A 16,236-nucleotide genomic window follows, 5' to 3' on the forward strand; every position below is an offset into this window, starting at 1 on the left:
GCTAGATCCTTTCCTACATGGCACTCACGAGGACCCCCGGCGGCCGGGTCACTGGCCTCTGACAAAGAAACACGCATGTGGCGGCCACTACCCGCCGGCCGGCCGGGGCGCCGGGCTCGCGCCCCGCGCGCTGACGTCGCGAACCCGTAGCGCACCACTCGGCCATGTCGCGCGCCGGCGCGCGCACAGGTGACCGCCCCCATCCATCTTGCGTGACCTAAAAATCCCCCCGCGCGCGCCAGCTGAAATTCGTTCGGCCGTCATTGCCCATCTACGTGCGCGCACATCAGCCCGCCTCGATCCCGCCGCCCGGCCGGCTATAAAAGGCGCCCGGGTGCCATGGCTGCCGAGGCGTGGCAGATCGATCAGTGCGAGACGCACTAGCCGGGAGCGAGCGAGCGAGCAGGCGCGGCAACTTGCATTGCATTGCTCTCGACCCCCACTTCCACTCCCCACCATCACCAACCAGCCCGGCGCCGGCGCGGCCGACCCCTGGCCGCCGGCCGGCTTTCTCGCTAGCTCCGCCGCCCGTCGTCCCCAACGCGCCGGCCCGGCCGATCACATTGCACCCGCGTCGGCGTCGCTTTCGCATCCCGGGGCCGCGCCACCCGCAGAATCTCCGGGTGCCTGGGCTCGGAACCCAACAGAAGCAGCAGGAGCCTACTTGCCGCACCGCGCGCGCCGCCGCCGAAGGCAACGTGCACGCCGAAGTTACCTGCCGCGCCGGCGGCGAGCCTTGGAGGCTAGCGAGGCAGGCACTACTGCTGCTACTCCGACTACCGCAACCAGGCTGCTGCTGACCAGGTACGTACACGCACTCGTCAACCCGTTTCCTCCCCCAGATTTTGCCGCGATTCGTACTGCGTTGTTTATACTGGTCACTAGTACACTGCGCGATAAGGCGACGTGGACGTGGACGAGGACGTCCCATGATGCGCTTGCTCGTTGAAATCAGAAAACAAGTGACGTGCCCATGTAGAGTTTTAATTTGTTTCCGACTCAATTCAACGGAGCGGTCGAGCTGCATGTATGTAGCATGACAGCGTCCGGTGTGTTGTCCGATCTGCTCCAGCTGATGATCGGGATTAGTCAGCGACCTGCCTGACGACGCTTTAGTACTTAAGTGTGCCGTACGGCAGGTAGGCAAGTAACTAGTTAAGTTACTGATCGCGTGTTTTGTGTTTATTAGCTGTCCGCAACTCATCCCGAGCGCCGCCGTCGATGGATACATGTCGCGCTATACAGTGTGTCTGTATAGTCTGCATCGTCTATCCCAGCAGCAGTCACGGTTCAGACGAGAGACGAGACATGCGCGGCTGTGCCCTATGATGACCCGGCAGGATTGCCTGCTGGTCGCACTCTGCTTGCACCAGGGCAGAGGGTAGCTAGCCGTCACCTGGATGCCTGATCGTGACCAGTATTAGTATTAGAAGTTTGCATGCTAGTTTTTCTTACTTGCTGAAACCCCAAGTTAAGAAGGTGCTAGAAACTAAAGGCGGGGTTAGTGAAAGCCTGCAGGCTAATCGGCCCCATGTGACCTCAGAGCTCTTTATGGTTGGTTAAATTAGCCACCAGCAGGCAACAATATTTAATCTAGGAAACAAACGTTTAATCTTGCTAAAAAAAACGCATGCAGGCATATCCCTTTGCTTTCCGCCAGTAACCACACATGTGTTCACCACTTGCTCCCAGACTGGAATTTTTTTGAATTTTAATTTCTTGGGCGTTTGACTAGTTCACGCACGCACGGCTAGCAGGCTCGCGCTCCCCTGCTGTCTTTCTGTACGGTCCGTTTGTTTTCACTTGAATAATATACTCCTACACGGCCAAGATAGGAGTACTAGTATAAAATGTATAGGCGAGCATCACGTTGTGGTCAACAAAATTGTTTGCGTGTGGGTTGGTCGGGGAGCTCTCTCTGCTCATCGAAATTCAGACACGTCAGCTCAGCGACCCACCGTTCATGTAGCATCAGATCGACCCGTTCCGCTGTCTGCTGGAGCCACTGTTCACTAGTAGCTCGATATTGGTGAGATATTCCGCCATGGCTACCTTCCAAACAGGCACTGGTAGCTTTCACGCTCCAAATTTTTTTCAGGCTTTTCTTAATGCTGTCCGGAAGCAAGTACAGATCCACCGTTTTCTTCTTAAGATGGATGACTAGGACATCTACGGTATGTCGACCAGTATCCTAATCCGGTCACTCCTGCTAGGTTTCATATTCTGACCACTGGAGCGGTGTCTGCTGATTTTATTCAGCTTTGTTATTAGTCCTTGTCACTGCGTTATATTTAGGCATTTAGCATCGATTCGGAGATCTGGGTACAGCATTTATCTAGGCACGTAATCGGTTCGGATGCTAGAATAATAGACTGTGCGCAGCTGCAACCGGTTTCTAGACCACCATGCATGCATGCAGGATAGAATTCATTCTCCATTCGGCACATTCAAGATTCGAATGCGACGTAGGCACAGCTCGAAATTCGTTCGAGGACGCATAGAGATGAAGCCTGCATAGTTGCGATGGAAATTCTGGATCGATGATTATATTCTTAGCAAGCAATGCAATAATAATGCAAGAAACAGTGAATTCAACAGTCCGTCTTGCTAGCTAGTACTCTACGCTATGCGTCCTCGTGGCTTGTGGCTTGTGCATTTTTCAGAAAGTGTCCTTGTGCGGCGTTCATGGCCAATTTGACATGGCTTCAGTGCGCGCGCGTACATGTGCATGGCAACATATATAGCCCATAGGTCACATCCAAATCGCACATAGTGCTCAGGTAACTCCAAAGACTATTCAGGTCCGTGCTCCGTACCCAGGAGGAATACAAAATGCGAACTACTATAGCTAGAAAGCTCTAGAGCCCCCTACTTCTCAAACAAAAAATAGGATGCTTTTGTTTAGCAAAAGTTAACGTGATTAGTTTATCTGCACATCTAGTAAGTGCATCAAAAAGATTTCCAAGCGTTTTGAAACTAAACTTGTTTCTTAGCACTTAAGCAAGACACTACATACAGGGTTGATCACGGTCGTCGCGCTGTCAATCTGCGCCGTTTACTACCTCCCAACACGTTAATTTTTACACCCGCGGGCACCGCTAGCTCCTGCCGTTTGTAAAGCGATAGGTGGCCGTGCAACAAAATTGTCATGGAACGTACGGCATGCTTAACCGGCCACTACTTTTGAATCTAACTCCATAGGCCCGTGCTTTTGTTGACATTGCCGTCGAGAATTAGAATTATGAACAAGTCACGCAAACACGAGGTTTATGTTTTCCAAACATAGGAAGACAATTAAGATTCTGAATTCATGCCTCTACATTCTGTACCGTAACAACTTTTATAAAAAAAAAACAGAGATGGTGTGCGGTGTGAACATCAAAGATGAAATATCTTTCGCTCCGGCAGCAGTATATATATTTTGCTTTCTGCTAGCACTACTGTGGAAAATTAGAAACTACTGCCAAAAATTAGTAACTACGTCAGGCAACATGAGATTTACATTTTCCCAGAATCAAAGGTCAATGAAGACTATGATTTCCTGTACATACTGTTCCGTGACGACATAGAAAAATGTCAAAAGATGATGTATTTTTGCTTCGTAACAGGGACGTAACTTGCGTTCTGCTGACACTATTGTCAAGAAATAGAAACTATGGATGTCACACAAGAATCGAGTTCACACAGTATCTTAGGAAAAAAAATATGTCCTTACGAAGAATTTTCGATTCATAATCATTACACTTTGGTTTATGTTGACACCACCGTCAATAGTAAGAAACCAGCCATAAAAAAGATATCTTTTTTTTTTAAAAAAAGGAAATCGAGTTCAGCTAGAATTCCATGAGTAAACCGTACATAAAGTTATTTTTGTTGACACTACGATTTTGAAGTAAATTAGGAACTACGCCTATCAAATCGAATAGACCTTGATTCTCAAGAAATTCCCAGGAAGCGGTGTTCATCCAGCCACGCCTCCCTCTCCGAGACGACCCCTATTTTCCTCGCGATAGATATCGCTCCGTGCCACTGCCACCTCAAATCAAAATCTTATAAAAATAAAAGCGCGGGAGAAAAAGAAGTAAAGCCCCACGAGTTTGTAGAGAAAAAACAGTTGGCCCGTGTACTGTAGGCTCGTACAGGAGCCAAGATCCCTCCGACGATCTCGTCGCCCGGGGTTTTCAACCCTCCCGTTCACACAGTCCGGCGGCCCGAGCACTCCGTACCGTGTCCCGTACCGCCGCCCAATATTCCCGCAAGAACTCGGGAGCACGAAGCAGGAAGCACGTGGCTTTTCGCGCGGGCCCGGCTGTTCGCGCCGTCGTCGGTCAAGGCCACGGCCCACGGACGGAGTGGTGCCCAGCCCGAGGAGGAAGAAGGAAGAGGCCCCCCGCGGTTTGACTCGTCAATCGCCTCTGCCACCTTTCTGCCGGGGTATTGTATTTCTTACAATTTCCACCCTGTCCTCCTCGTCCATGCGGTTGGCACCATTTCCGTGGATTACCATTTATTTTCTCCTTGTTTTTCTTTTTGTTTCCTGGAAGAAAGAGGAGCTCAGCTCTCGGCAGCTCCGGGCGCCGTCTATATATACGCCCCAGGCGAGCCTGGCAGCTACCACCTCCCTCCCTCCGCAGCTAGCTCATTCTTTCTTCCTAGCTTCCTTCCACTCGGCAGGTGCTAGCTAGGTTGCTGGGGCTGCTAGCCTCATACTGTGCTCTGCTAGAGTGCTACTGCTGTAGCTTCTTGCCGTCTCTCACCGCTCCTACTCCAAACTTCCCCTGCCAACCACATCCAGCTTCATACCTCGACCGAGGCCGCCGTGGAGCCACGCTGAACTGGTTCTGGAACCGGAGGTAAAGCATGGGTGTTCTTGCTTGTGGCATGCATCTTCCTATCTTGGAGTGAAAAGTTTTCGGTTCAGCATGGCATGGTCTTGATTTTAGAGGGGATCTAGGCATATATGTAGCACACCTTTGCACGGCTGTGTCCTTGCGAGTTTGCATGGCTCATGGGCCATGGCTGTGCAGGAGCCTCCGTCACGGGCGCGGACGGGATAGCTTAGCTAGCACCCATGGCACCGAGTCAGTGTAAGGTTGTTGTGCGCGGGCCACATCTAGGGGCGGTCCGATCCGGCAGTGGACGGGATGAGCCGTGCCGGACCGCGACGTGCGTGCTCCCATCCAGTTTAAAGTTTACTGGTCTGCGTGCAGCCAGCCAGCCAGCGCTCAGCGATCCTCGGAGATGGCGACTCCTGAATCGGAGGAGCAGAAGCTGACGCGGCGATCCCTTGGACGTCACGTCGTGCGCGCGCGGTAGGCTAGCAGGGTCGGAGACGCAGGTCAGGTCAGAGGAACTTGCTGTCCCTGGCTCGTACTTGTTCGGGTTCTGCACGCGTCCGTCCCGGGCCGGCCCTTTTGCTCCTGTCAACCTTTCGGGAGTGAAAGGACCTGCCATGTCAACCCAACCCCCTGCACCGGATTCTAACGCGTCCCGTCGGGCCCTTTTCCTTGCCGAACCGGACGCGCATGGCATGTCCGTACTGCATGCGTGCCTCTGTTTCGGCTCGGCCAGGCAGAGCACGGCCGGCGGACCAGGTGTGGTTTACTACCTATCGTCTCACTGTCTTTTTACTGGCACTGAACTGTGCCATCGGAGACCAACTTGAATACTTGATCTTTTTTTTTTCGCGTGTGTGAGTGCGGAAGAGGGAGTGTCGAAATTTGACAAGGAAGAAAAGCGTGGTGAAACTAGCTTGTTTTCTACGGCGGATGGCGACGCCTCTGGCTGGCGGTGCACTGAACCTTCGCGATGGGCATGGGCGCTCTTCGCGGCCAGCGCCCCGGCCCGTCGCTTTCACCGGCCGCCCGGCCAGCCGGCGGCCTGCCCCGCCGCTCCCGCTAGCTGGTGGTCACCACCCGCGCATTCGCGTGCGGGAAAATTGGAAAAGGCGTGGCCCGGCCGGTCTCCCCTCCGCGCCGAAAGAGTCCCCCCACCTGCGTGCTGCGCTCTATAAATCGGCCGCCGCTCGCGCGCCCGCCGCGTTGCAACTTCTTCCGCCTGGTGCTTCGCGTCCAGGGAACTTGTCGGTGTCGGTCGGAGAAGAGAGAGTACAGTACAGACCTGCTGATAAATTAATTTTACCTAGTCCAGTCGACGAAGGTGAGTACCGGTAGGAGCTTAGACTGGTTAGTACTAGATCGATCGATATGGCAAGCATCGCCGTACGGGATTGCCGAGCCGTGCTCCGGCCGAGTTGGTGGATCTGGTATTGCGATACTTGATGATCTTCTTCCTCCTCTGGTTATTTCTGTTTCGCAGCGAGTTCCACATGCGCTTTGTCGCGTCAGCATGCTGCTTGTTAATGGAGCCGTACTCTTTGTGCCGCAGGCGTCCTAGCTGTTGGGTACCGGCGCGATGGAGTTCGGCATCAGCAAGGACGTCCAGATGGCCGGGGCGAACGCCGAGCTGGCGTCGAGGGAAGAGGCGCTCCCGGCGCTCCTGATCCAGGTGCCCTCGCAGGCCATCACCGGCTTCGACTGCGTCGCTGCCGACGCCGCCGTCTCCCTGAATGAGCTGGAGGACAGGGTGGAGGAGCTGCAGACCTCGGGGAGCGCCAAGGACATCGTCATCAGCATCCCCGCGGCCGCGAGGTCGTACGACGACGCGCACGTCCCGTACTCCGTCTCGCTCAGCATGCCCGCGTCGCCGTCGGGGTTCCACCTGTCACAGTTCCGGACGGCGTCCGCGCGCCGCGTGGAGGCGCGCGTGGCGCCGGCCGCCGGAGGGCTCGACGTCCACCACCCCGTGGAGGAGCAGCAGCAGGCGGAGGCGCACCTGCACTCCCCGAGGCTGCTCAAGCAGACGCGGTTCCACTCGCAGCCCATCCTGAACCTGCACCAGTCCAAGAACGCCGACGACGGCGCGCGCCGGTGCGACAGCACCCGCGACAAGCGCTTCGACCCGTTCAAGACCTTCTCCGGCCGCCTCGAGCGGCAGCTGTCCAACCTGCGCGGCCGCCCGCAGGAGCCCGACGACGGCGCGTCCCCGGACTCGAAGATCTCCGAGGAGGAGACCGACCAGGTCCCCGCCGCCGACCGCTACTTCGACGCCCTGGAAGGCCCCGAGCTCGACACCCTCAGGGTAAGCAACACGCGCTTGGCGTGACAAGGACGTATCGGTTTCGTTTCTATTTGGGGGGCCGGAAAATCTGAGATTGTCTAGCTTGCAGGCGACGGAGGTGCCGGTGCTCCCGAAAGACGAGAAGTGGCCGTTCCTGCTGCGGTTCCCGATCAGCGCGTTCGGGATGTGCCTGGGCGTGAGCAGCCAGTCCATCCTGTGGAAGACGCTGGCGTCGGAGCCGCCGACGGCGTTCCTGCACGTGAGCCCCGTGGTGAACCACGTGCTGTGGTACGCCGCGCTGGCGCTGATGGCGCTGGTGTCCGTCATCTACCTGCTCAAGGTGGTCTTCTACTTCGAGGCGGTGCGGCGCGAGTTCTACCACCCGATCCGCGCCAACTTCTTCTTCGCGCCGTGGATCGCGTGCCTGTTCCTGGTGCTGGGCGCGCCGCGGCTGGTGGCGGAGATGCACCACGGCGTCTGGTACGGCCTCATGGCGCCCATCTTCTGCCTGGAGCTCAAGATCTACGGGCAGTGGATGTCCGGCGGGCAGCGCCGGCTGTCCAAGGTGGCCAACCCGTCCAACCACCTGTCCATCGTCGGCAACTTCGTCGGCGCGCTGCTGGGCGCCAAGATGGGCCTCCGCGAGGGCCCCATCTTCTTCTTCGCCGTCGGGCTCGCGCACTACATGGTCCTCTTCGTCACGCTCTACCAGCGGCTCCCCACCAACGTGACGCTCCCCAAGGAGCTCCACCCGGTCTTCTTCCTCTTCGTCGCCGCGCCCAGCGTGGCGTCCATGGCCTGGGCCAGGATCAACGGCCAGTTCGACGCCGGCGCACGGATCGCCTACTTCATCGCGCTTTTCCTCTACATGTCACTGGTACGTACGTGTACCAAACACGAACGAGCTAGTATACACATTCGTGTCGTTCATGATATATATCGATGATTTCTGACCGTTGATATCATGGCTCAGGCGGTGCGGATCAACTTCTTCCGGGGCTTCCGGTTCTCGCTGGCGTGGTGGGCGTACACGTTCCCGATGACCGGCGCGTCGGTGGCCACGATCACGTACGCGACGGAGGTGACCAACGTGCTGACGCAGGCGCTCTCCATCGGGCTCTCCGGCATCGCCACAGTCACCGTGGCCGGGCTGCTGGTGACCACGGTGTTCCACGCCTTCGTCCTCAGGGACCTGTTCCCCAACGACGTGTCCATCGCCATCACCCGGAAGAAGCCCAAGTTCAGCAAGATCCTGGCGCACCTGCGCTCCTCCAGCTCCGACATGAAGGAGCTCGTGCTCTCGCTCTCCAAGCCGGCGCAGTCCGACGCCGGCGACACCGAGACCGACGCGTCCGTGACCACCACCAAATCCCGACCCAAGCCGTGAGCTCTAGCTCTAGCTCGTCGCGGTCTCACGTCGTATAGCTGCGAGATGCTTAGCTAGCTGCACATAGCGGATTTTTTTTTCCCGTTCTCTTCAGTACGAAGGAAGGAGTGGGGTCGCCGGAGAAGAAGCGGAAGCACGCACGCATCGATCGGCGTGGATGCAATGGTCGGACATGCGACGGCACACACGGGTATCCTCGGAGCATTTTTGTGGTGATGAGGATATAGTGTGAGGAAGATAGATTGGTTAATTTGTAAATCCACCGATATATATGTGTATGATATATACGTAAGTTGTGTGGACTTGAGTAAGAATAAACCATGAACGTTAATTAATTAATTAAATTTTCTGGTCTTGAAGATTTGGGGATGAAGTTGACAGTACTGGTTGAATCAACTCACAGCTATATAAACCCTTTTCATGGAAAAAGTTTCGGGGAAATACTGTTGCCATTCCGCGCATCGTCTTGGGCGACGCTTGGTCCATGCGTTGATCACTGGAGATCATGTGCTCCTGACTTGCAGATCGAGTTCCTTCTGACAGGAAAGGGACAGAGGCCGGCAGCCGCACAGCGGTATCAACAGCACGCTCCATGCATGCCAATGCCTCCCGAGACGTCACTAGCGGCGGCACGCCACTGGTACCGATAGAGAGAGATATATGCGCGTGACTGGACTGGCCACTGGCTAGGCTTGGCTTTCATGCGCCGCGACACCGGCCGGTCCGTCGTCGGTTGAACAGAGCTGCCGAATTCCTGCGGGAAACCTCGCGCGTACCCATCAGTGACGCCGGATCCGTGGTAGCGGCGTCGCGGCGAGTCCACGATGGTGACCTCCCGTCGGCGCGGTACAGGCCCGAGGACATCCGCCGACACCGGAGCTGTGGTTATCCGTTCAACGCGCTCCGGCTCTCCGCCAACTTGCAGGCAGCGTGCGCCGCCGCCGCCGCCGCCCGGCGGCGACTGCAGTTCGATCCCTCCTGCGCATGTTCTGGCACTGGTTTGACTCCCGGATGTACGTAGAGTACGTCGCTAGCTCTTGGGAGCAGGCACGTTTTCTTACTGTAACCCAGCGGAGAGCTGACTCGCCTGATGGGGAGCTTACTTGGTGGTTGTTCCTGTCAGCTCTAGCGTGGGCGTGACCACACTCAACTCTGCTGTACGTGGATATGACTATTCGAGTATCTTTCAGGTTAAGGCGTAATCCATGGAGTACAGCGCGTTTCGGATAAGCTGAACGCGACAAGCTTCAGTGCTTCAGGAGGTCAGGTGCAGAGCCCCGGCACAAAGGTTTGGCTGTGTGGATTGCTAGCTGGTCATCAGCAGGCTGACTGGTCCCTCGGCAACATGCCAGATTTGAAACGAAAGATGGGCATGTATACAGACCATAACCTAACATATGATAGAAGTGCTTTAGAAATGAGACATGCCAGCTTTTGAAAAGAAAAAAAGAAATGAGACATGCCACGGGTTTCTAGAATTACTCTGGAAATTGGTGAATTTATTTACGACATCAGGAGGGGCCTTGCTTGTGTTGGGTCCGAATTTGAGCCTGGTTTTGTGGGCTTACTACAAAGCCCACGACGTGAGGAGGACCTTGGGCCTTGTAATGGGCTGAAAAATTTTCTACTCCTTGCTCTCTCGTTCCCTGTGTTACTTGAGCATGCGCAGCAATTAGGCCCTGCTGCTGCAAAGTAACAGAGGAAGTGCAGACGGAGGCAGAGCATGCAACTGCATGCAACAGAAGCAGAGTCGAAACTACTGGTGGGTTTGCAGAGGTTGCAGGAAAGCAGGTAAAAGAAATTTGCATTCTGCAGCTCTTTTTTGACCTCCAGTCATCCCCATCCTTTAGTGTTCCTTTTGAGTTCTACAACGGACCAGGTAAACTGCAATAAGTATATGGATCCATTTTTTTTAAAAAAAATTGTAGACTGTCGACCGGACAGCATCAAAGCAAAAGCAGTGACAGAGGTGACAGTATGACACTGCTAGCACTGCATTGACACGGCGGCATCAGTACCATGCAAATGCTTCAATAGTTACCAGATCCTAAACGGTGCAGAGCCGTTTCAGTATATGCTAATATTTCTGCGCATAAGTTGCCAGCTTGATCAAGATGCAGTGCTCAGGGCTCAGCGTCATCTCCATTTCTTGTCCAGGTCAGTTTCAGATTGCAAGGTTGTTGGAGCAGCCAATTCAGATCTTAAAAGCCTTCAAGGGGCAAACAAAGACGCTAAACTAAACTGAACAGCTCGTCCTCTTGAGCCAAACCACGCAATACACGATCGAGCAGTTGGTATCGCCCGGAACGCTCGATGGCGAGGTGCCCCATGCCATTGATGAACGCGAGCAGCATTGCTTCGACCCGATTTCCCGTGAAACCAATTGAATGCAGGCAAATCCTCAGTTCATTCACTCCCCTTCTCCCCCATCCCGTGACCAGCATTTACTCGCCCGGCTCGGAATTCAATGCGCGCTCCGCGTCGCGTCTCTCTGCCCCCTCTGACACTATAAAACCTGCGCCCTCTGCCACTCTTCCCGTCCACCTCCAGCCTCCAACGGCCGCGACACGACACGGCACTCCCGGTATCCCACGCGCGCCATTCTCCGCCCGTGCGGCGATCGAGCTGGTTGCAATTTAAGCACGTTGCCATGGCTTCGGCGGCGCTTCCTGCGTGGTCGCGGATCATGGTCGTCCTGGTGGTGGCGTTGGCCGTCGGCGCCCGGCTGCCGCCGCGCTGTCGCGCCGAGTTCACGGTGGTGGTGCCGGACACGTCGGCCGCGGCGCTGGTGGACGCGCCGCAGACGGGGTTCTCGGACCGGGCGCGCACCGACCCGGCCGAGCAGCGCGCCGTGCAGGAGGTGATGGCGGCCACGGGCAACGGCTGGGCGTGGGGCATCCCGGACGTTTGCCGCGGCCGCTGGCACGGCATCGAGTGCGTGCCCGACCGCCACGACGTCTACCACGTCGTCTCCCTCGCCTTCGGCGCGCTCTCCGACGACACGGCGTTCCCGGCCTGCGACGCCGCGGCCGCCACGCTCTCGCCCGCCGTGCTCGCGCTCCCGCACCTCCGCTCGCTCTTCTTCTACCGCTGCTTCACGGGCAACCCGCAGCCGATCGCGGGCTTGCTCGGCCGCCTCGGCCCCGCGTTCCGGTCCCTCGTGCTCCGCCAGAACGGACACGTCGGCCCCATCCCCGCCGAGCTCGGGAACCTCAAGGCGCTCCGCGTGCTCGACCTCCACGGCAACCAACTCACCTCCGCCATCCCCGCCACCCTCCAGTCCCTGAGCCACCTCCAGATGCTCGACCTCAGCTACAACCGCCTCGCCGGCCCGGTGCCGCAGTTCAAGATCCAGCGCCTCAGCATCCTGGACCTTAGCCACAACGCGCTCCAGGGTCCGGTGCCGGCGAGCCTCGGCCAATGCCGGTCTCTGCTGAAGATTGACCTCAGCCAGAACGGCCTCGCGGGCACGATACCAGACACGCTCGGCGACCTGTCCGAGCTCATGCTGCTGGACCTCAGCCACAACGCGCTGTCCGGCCCGATCCCGGCCGCGCTCAGCAGGCTGTCGTCGCTGCGGTCGCTGATCCTCAGCGACAACCGGATGCAGTTCACGACGGTGCCCGGTGGCTTCTTCTCCGGCCTCAAGGCGCTGACCACGCTGGTACTCTCCGGAATGGGCCTGGCCGGCACGATCCCGGAGTCCATCGGGGAGCTGAGGGAGCTCCGGGTGCTGCTGCTCGACAGCAACCAGTTCACCGGCGTGATACCGGCGACCTTCCGGCGGCTGGAGAGGGCGAGCGAGCTCCGCGTCGACGGCAACAGGCTGGTGGGGCCGATACCGTTCGGCAAGGAGATGATGTGGAGGCTGGGCAAGAAGCTCCGCGTCGGCGGCAACGAAGGGCTGTGCTACGACACCAAGCAGGAAGGCCTCGAGGGCGTCGTTGCGCTTGCCGGCGTCGCGGACTGTGACAGCGTGAGGAGCCGCACGACGCAGCACCTGGTCTGGATCAATGGCACTGTCGGTGGCCGCCCCGGCGCCGTGGCCACATCGGCTGCTTCCGGCAGCCGTGACCCCGTTGCGGCTCGTGTTGGGAGTTGGCTCGTGCTCGTGTCGCTGCACCTTGCACGGTCCGCAGCCTTCCTGTTGTAGGTACGTGGGTTGTGCTGATCGGAGGAACAACGAGATTTGGTGTAAAGGGTTTAGGCAGTTTTGAACAGGAGCGTTGTAAGGGGTGAACAAAAAAAAAATCTGTTTATATGCCAATTGGTCGAAAATTATCTACCTTTTAAGTTAGTTTAATTTCGGACATTGGAGGTAGAACTAACAACACTCAAACCACCATTCTCCTCCCAAATTAGTGCAAATTGCGGTAGATAGGAGTCGAAGGAGGCAAGCAACGCACCAGTATTATTTTTCGCACGTTAATAGTCAAAAGTGTCGCACGCACGGAAATACTCAGGTTTGCCCATACTAGGTTTTCATTTCACCTTCTCCGCAGATTTCAACCCATAGCTCTCGTCCTCTTCTTTCTAAAAATCCGACAAACCCCACGTGCATGTCCTTCTTCTATAAAGCTATTTAAATAATTTTAGTGGGAATAGTTTTTTAATAAAATTTATTTTAAAAACTTTTTTCTTTTTTCCCATAACATTTCCCTTTTTACATGTTTCTGGATTCCTAAACTTTTTTATCTAAATAATTTTTAAAATGTTATTTAGATAAATTTTCTAATGAAGTTATGTAAATTATATTTTCTTAAAAATACATTTAAATGTTTTTTGGAAAGAATAATTACAAAAATATTCTTCATAAATTCATTTAGTTATTTTTTCATAAAACTAGTTGAATTAACATTCCTCGAAAACTAATTTATATAACTTTTTTAGTAAATTTTATCTAAATAACTTTTATGTTTGATTTTGCTAGTGGTTCTACTAGCTATTGGTTTCGACAATCCAACTATCCAAGGCCACCTAAAATCGATCTAGTATGTAAGAGCAACTCCAGCAACAGTCCTTAAATCAGACACTCCAAATGTTCAATAGGGATTGCCTCTATATTCTAGAGGCTTCCAAATTTGCTTCAACTCCAGCAATAACCATCAATTCTAACTTATAATAGAGGGCTCTCTAAAGACCCCTTAGGAATAGAGAGTGAAGGAGAAAATTTAAAGGTCTTCCTAAAATAAAGGGTCTAGTAGAGGATCTGTTGGAGCGTATTTTTTTTTAACCCTCTAAACTTAGGATATGGGCCTGTTTAGAGGGTCTTTTGGAGTTACTCTAAGATTGCACTTCTTACTCTCGTATTTCATTATTTCTAATGTAGTTCCTTTCCTATGGCATATACCCCTACAACTATAGCAAGAACTAGTAGATTCTAGACTTTCTTGTTGTCTTTTTTTTCTTAATTTAGTATAGAGCTCTTAGTAGATTATAAATTTTCTCACAGCATGCTATATCAACATTTGGCAATAGGAGTTAGCTCAACTCTCTGATTTACACCTCTGATGCTTCAAACCATCTACTGCTTTGTGGTACCAATGTATGTTAATCCGACTGCCTTAGCTACTTAGTTCTGCCGACTTGATGCGACTGCTGAAGTAATTAAAAAAGCTAACCTTTGAGGAAGTAGATGATACATATGGATAATGACATTTAATAATGATGAGCTCACTAACGATCGTGGCATTTTAGTCCGGGCTATTGGTGCCTATTTGATTTAGCCGAGCAGACAGTGAACCAAAAGTACTCTACTTTTTTTTTTTTGAGATCTCTCTCTATACGTTGGGTCATAATTAAAAAAAGACGCCGATGAAAAAAAATATGTCGGCTCAGACTCTCGGAGAAGTTCATAGGGGTAGAGTTGTATGCGTATATTTACAAGGGTGAGTGTGCATGCGTGTAGATGAGCATCAGCGTCTGTACTGTGTTTTGGAAAAAATAACTACTCAAATATTTTTAAAATTATAAACATACTGCTTAGTATTAGACACAAGAATATATATAAATATATATAACCAGATGAAACCTTAGACGATGTGGTATCTCAAGCTCTCAACATATCATGCATGCATGCACCCCACCAAATGACAATAAAAATCCAAATGCAACACAAAGGACGCACCCCATGCACGTGGCAAAAGTGCATCGTCGAGCAATCACGAACTATCACTGTCATCCTCATCGCTCTCAATGTAGCTCATGTCGTACGGGTTGTCATCATCTTCAAGAGGGAAAGCGCGCACGATGGTGATGGTGAGCACGACACCGTCGTCGTCGTTTTGTCCGTCGTGTTGCCAAGCCTTGGGCACCACACAGATGCATTCCGTCGGAGGCCAATCAGAAAGCCGCAAGGGCTGCAGATCGTCCAACGTCGAAGTGCCGCGATGGAGCCTAATGCACGAGAAAGACACCGTACACCCGAATCCTGTGGGCTCAAGGCAGGGCGGCACGCAGACGAGGGAGACGGCGTGCCCAGGCGGCCGCGCCGCCGGTCGGACGTTCACAAGGAAAAGCTGGTCGTCGTCATCGCGCGCCACGGAGGACGTGCGTGCCTGGTTCGACGACGCGCAGATCAAACGGCACACAGTAGCGGAACTTGGTCGACGGCCACTTGTGGTGGCCGGTGCGGTGGTCCAGGAGCTCCGCCGCCGTCCCGGCGACGAAGCCGCCGCAGCCGGGCTCCCCGGGCAGAAGCGCGGCGCGTGCGGGCACGCCATCTCGTGCTCGTCCTTGTCGTAGTAGGCGGTCTTCTCGGTGCACCCGCGGTCGGCGTAGCAGCAGCCGACTAGGATGGATCGGACGGCGCGCTCCATGCCGAGGCTGCGCGCGAGGGTAGACGATCCGGAGCAGAACTTGCACTTGTCTTGAGGCAGATTGTCGCGGCAGGACGAGCAGACGAAGAAATGCCCAACGGGACACTAGAACAAAGCACGCAATGCAAGTAAAGCCCGGCCCCGCGTGAGAATAATATACACGTGTTTATTGTCAAGTTGATCCATCAAGAAACGTACGTTTTCTTGTCAGATTAATTAACCTACAATAATTCTGCATACACAAATTAAACACCAATGGTGTGGCTGGTTTACCTCGAACATCGGAGGCCCGAGGGGCTTAGCGCGGACATGGCAGCCGAAGGCCTCCACCGCTATGCTGCCTGTAATCATCTCACCAGCATCTTGCCGAGCTTCTCCCATTGTCTCGCCGGCGGTGTTGCCGCCGCCGCCTTCTCCCTCCATGGCCACAGAATGCAAAATCCGCACAAGGCCACTGCCACTAACTCGATCGTGTAAGGCGATGTACAAGATCGACGTGCAAGGTATCATACACAGCAGATCACTGATCACACAATATCGGGACCAACCAAACCAAGGAGATCGACGGTGCGACCGTTATCTCACTCTTATGCTTGTAGTGACTAGTACCATCCGCACGCCACGTGTGTGGCGCTTGAACGGCTGCCTCGACCGGCGCAAGATCGATAGACTATCTGTTGCTACAAGAGTTTTAATCTTTCGTGACAGTTGTTTACATGAATACGTACTATCGGATAAAACGAAAGAATAAATTCGACCCACCAAGGAGGAGGAGGGATGGAGGAGCCATCATGTGCGTTATTGATCTCTCAAGGAGAAGGAGAATGCGGCCCATGCTCCAGTTTACGGATCATGAGATGCACGAGATGCACGTGCCACAAGCACGTGTTTTCAAATAAATATTTAAGATTG

The 16,236-nt window shown here is 54.3% G+C and overlaps 3 protein-coding genes across 6 annotated transcripts; 2 read left to right on the forward strand and 1 right to left on the reverse strand.

Annotated features, from left to right (window-relative positions):
- The first annotated feature begins 668 nt into the window (after nt 1–668).
- LOC112895259 (S-type anion channel SLAH2-like) lies at nt 669–8,850 on the forward strand. 4 transcript variants are annotated; one of them, XM_025963205.1, is made up of 4 exons: nt 669–804; nt 6,388–7,140; nt 7,229–7,996; nt 8,093–8,850. In XM_025963205.1, exons 2-4 carry the CDS (start codon nt 6,415–6,417, stop codon nt 8,504–8,506), a joined length of 1,908 nt encoding a protein of 635 aa, XP_025818990.1. In that variant the 5' UTR covers nt 669–804; nt 6,388–6,414; the 3' UTR covers nt 8,507–8,850. The 4 variants fall into 4 exon arrangements, with proteins under 4 accessions (XP_025818990.1, XP_025818987.1, XP_025818988.1 ...); XM_025963202.1 differs by lacking the exon at nt 669–804 and adding an exon at nt 4,607–4,853; XM_025963203.1 differs by lacking the exon at nt 669–804 and adding an exon at nt 5,846–6,265.
- Nucleotides 8,851–11,156: 2,306 nt separating this feature from the next.
- Nucleotides 11,157–12,659, forward strand: LOC112892463 (protein TOO MANY MOUTHS-like). The gene has a single exon (XM_025959622.1). The coding sequence runs from the start codon at nt 11,157–11,159 to the stop codon at nt 12,657–12,659; it is 1,503 nt and encodes a 500-aa protein (XP_025815407.1).
- Nucleotides 12,660–14,667: 2,008 nt separating this feature from the next.
- On the reverse strand, nt 14,668–15,747 carry LOC112892464. Its single transcript, XM_025959623.1, has 2 exons — nt 15,598–15,747; nt 14,668–15,429 (listed from the first exon to the last, which is right to left on the reverse strand). The coding sequence occupies exons 1-2, from the start codon at nt 15,745–15,747 to the stop codon at nt 14,668–14,670; spliced, it is 912 nt and encodes a 303-aa protein (XP_025815408.1).
- Nucleotides 15,748–16,236: the final 489 nt, after the last annotated feature.

This window comes from Panicum hallii, chromosome 5 (genome assembly GCF_002211085.1).
Source record: "Panicum hallii strain FIL2 chromosome 5, PHallii_v3.1, whole genome shotgun sequence".
NCBI classification, from domain to species: domain Eukaryota; kingdom Viridiplantae; phylum Streptophyta; class Magnoliopsida; order Poales; family Poaceae; genus Panicum; species Panicum hallii.

Excerpts from the sequence above, each read along its gene's own strand:
- LOC112895259 (XM_025963205.1), top strand. The coding sequence starts at position 6,415 with ATGGAGTTCGGCATCAGCAAGGACGTCCAGATGGCCGGGGCGAACGCC. Across the intron at positions 7,141-7,228 it reads CCGAGCTCGACACCCTCAGG|GCGACGGAGGTGCCGGTGCT; the intron begins GTAAGCAACACG and ends TCTAGCTTGCAG. Across the intron at positions 7,997-8,092 it reads TTTTCCTCTACATGTCACTG|GCGGTGCGGATCAACTTCTT; the intron begins GTACGTACGTGT and ends ATCATGGCTCAG.
- LOC112892463 (XM_025959622.1), top strand. The coding sequence starts at position 11,157 with ATGGCTTCGGCGGCGCTTCCTGCGTGGTCGCGGATCATGGTCGTCCTG.
- LOC112892464 (XM_025959623.1), bottom strand. The coding sequence starts at position 15,747 with ATGGAGGGAGAAGGCGGCGGCGGCAACACCGCCGGCGAGACAATGGGA. Across the intron at positions 15,430-15,597 it reads TCGGGCCTCCGATGTTCGAG|TGTCCCGTTGGGCATTTCTT; the intron begins GTAAACCAGCCA and ends GCTTTGTTCTAG.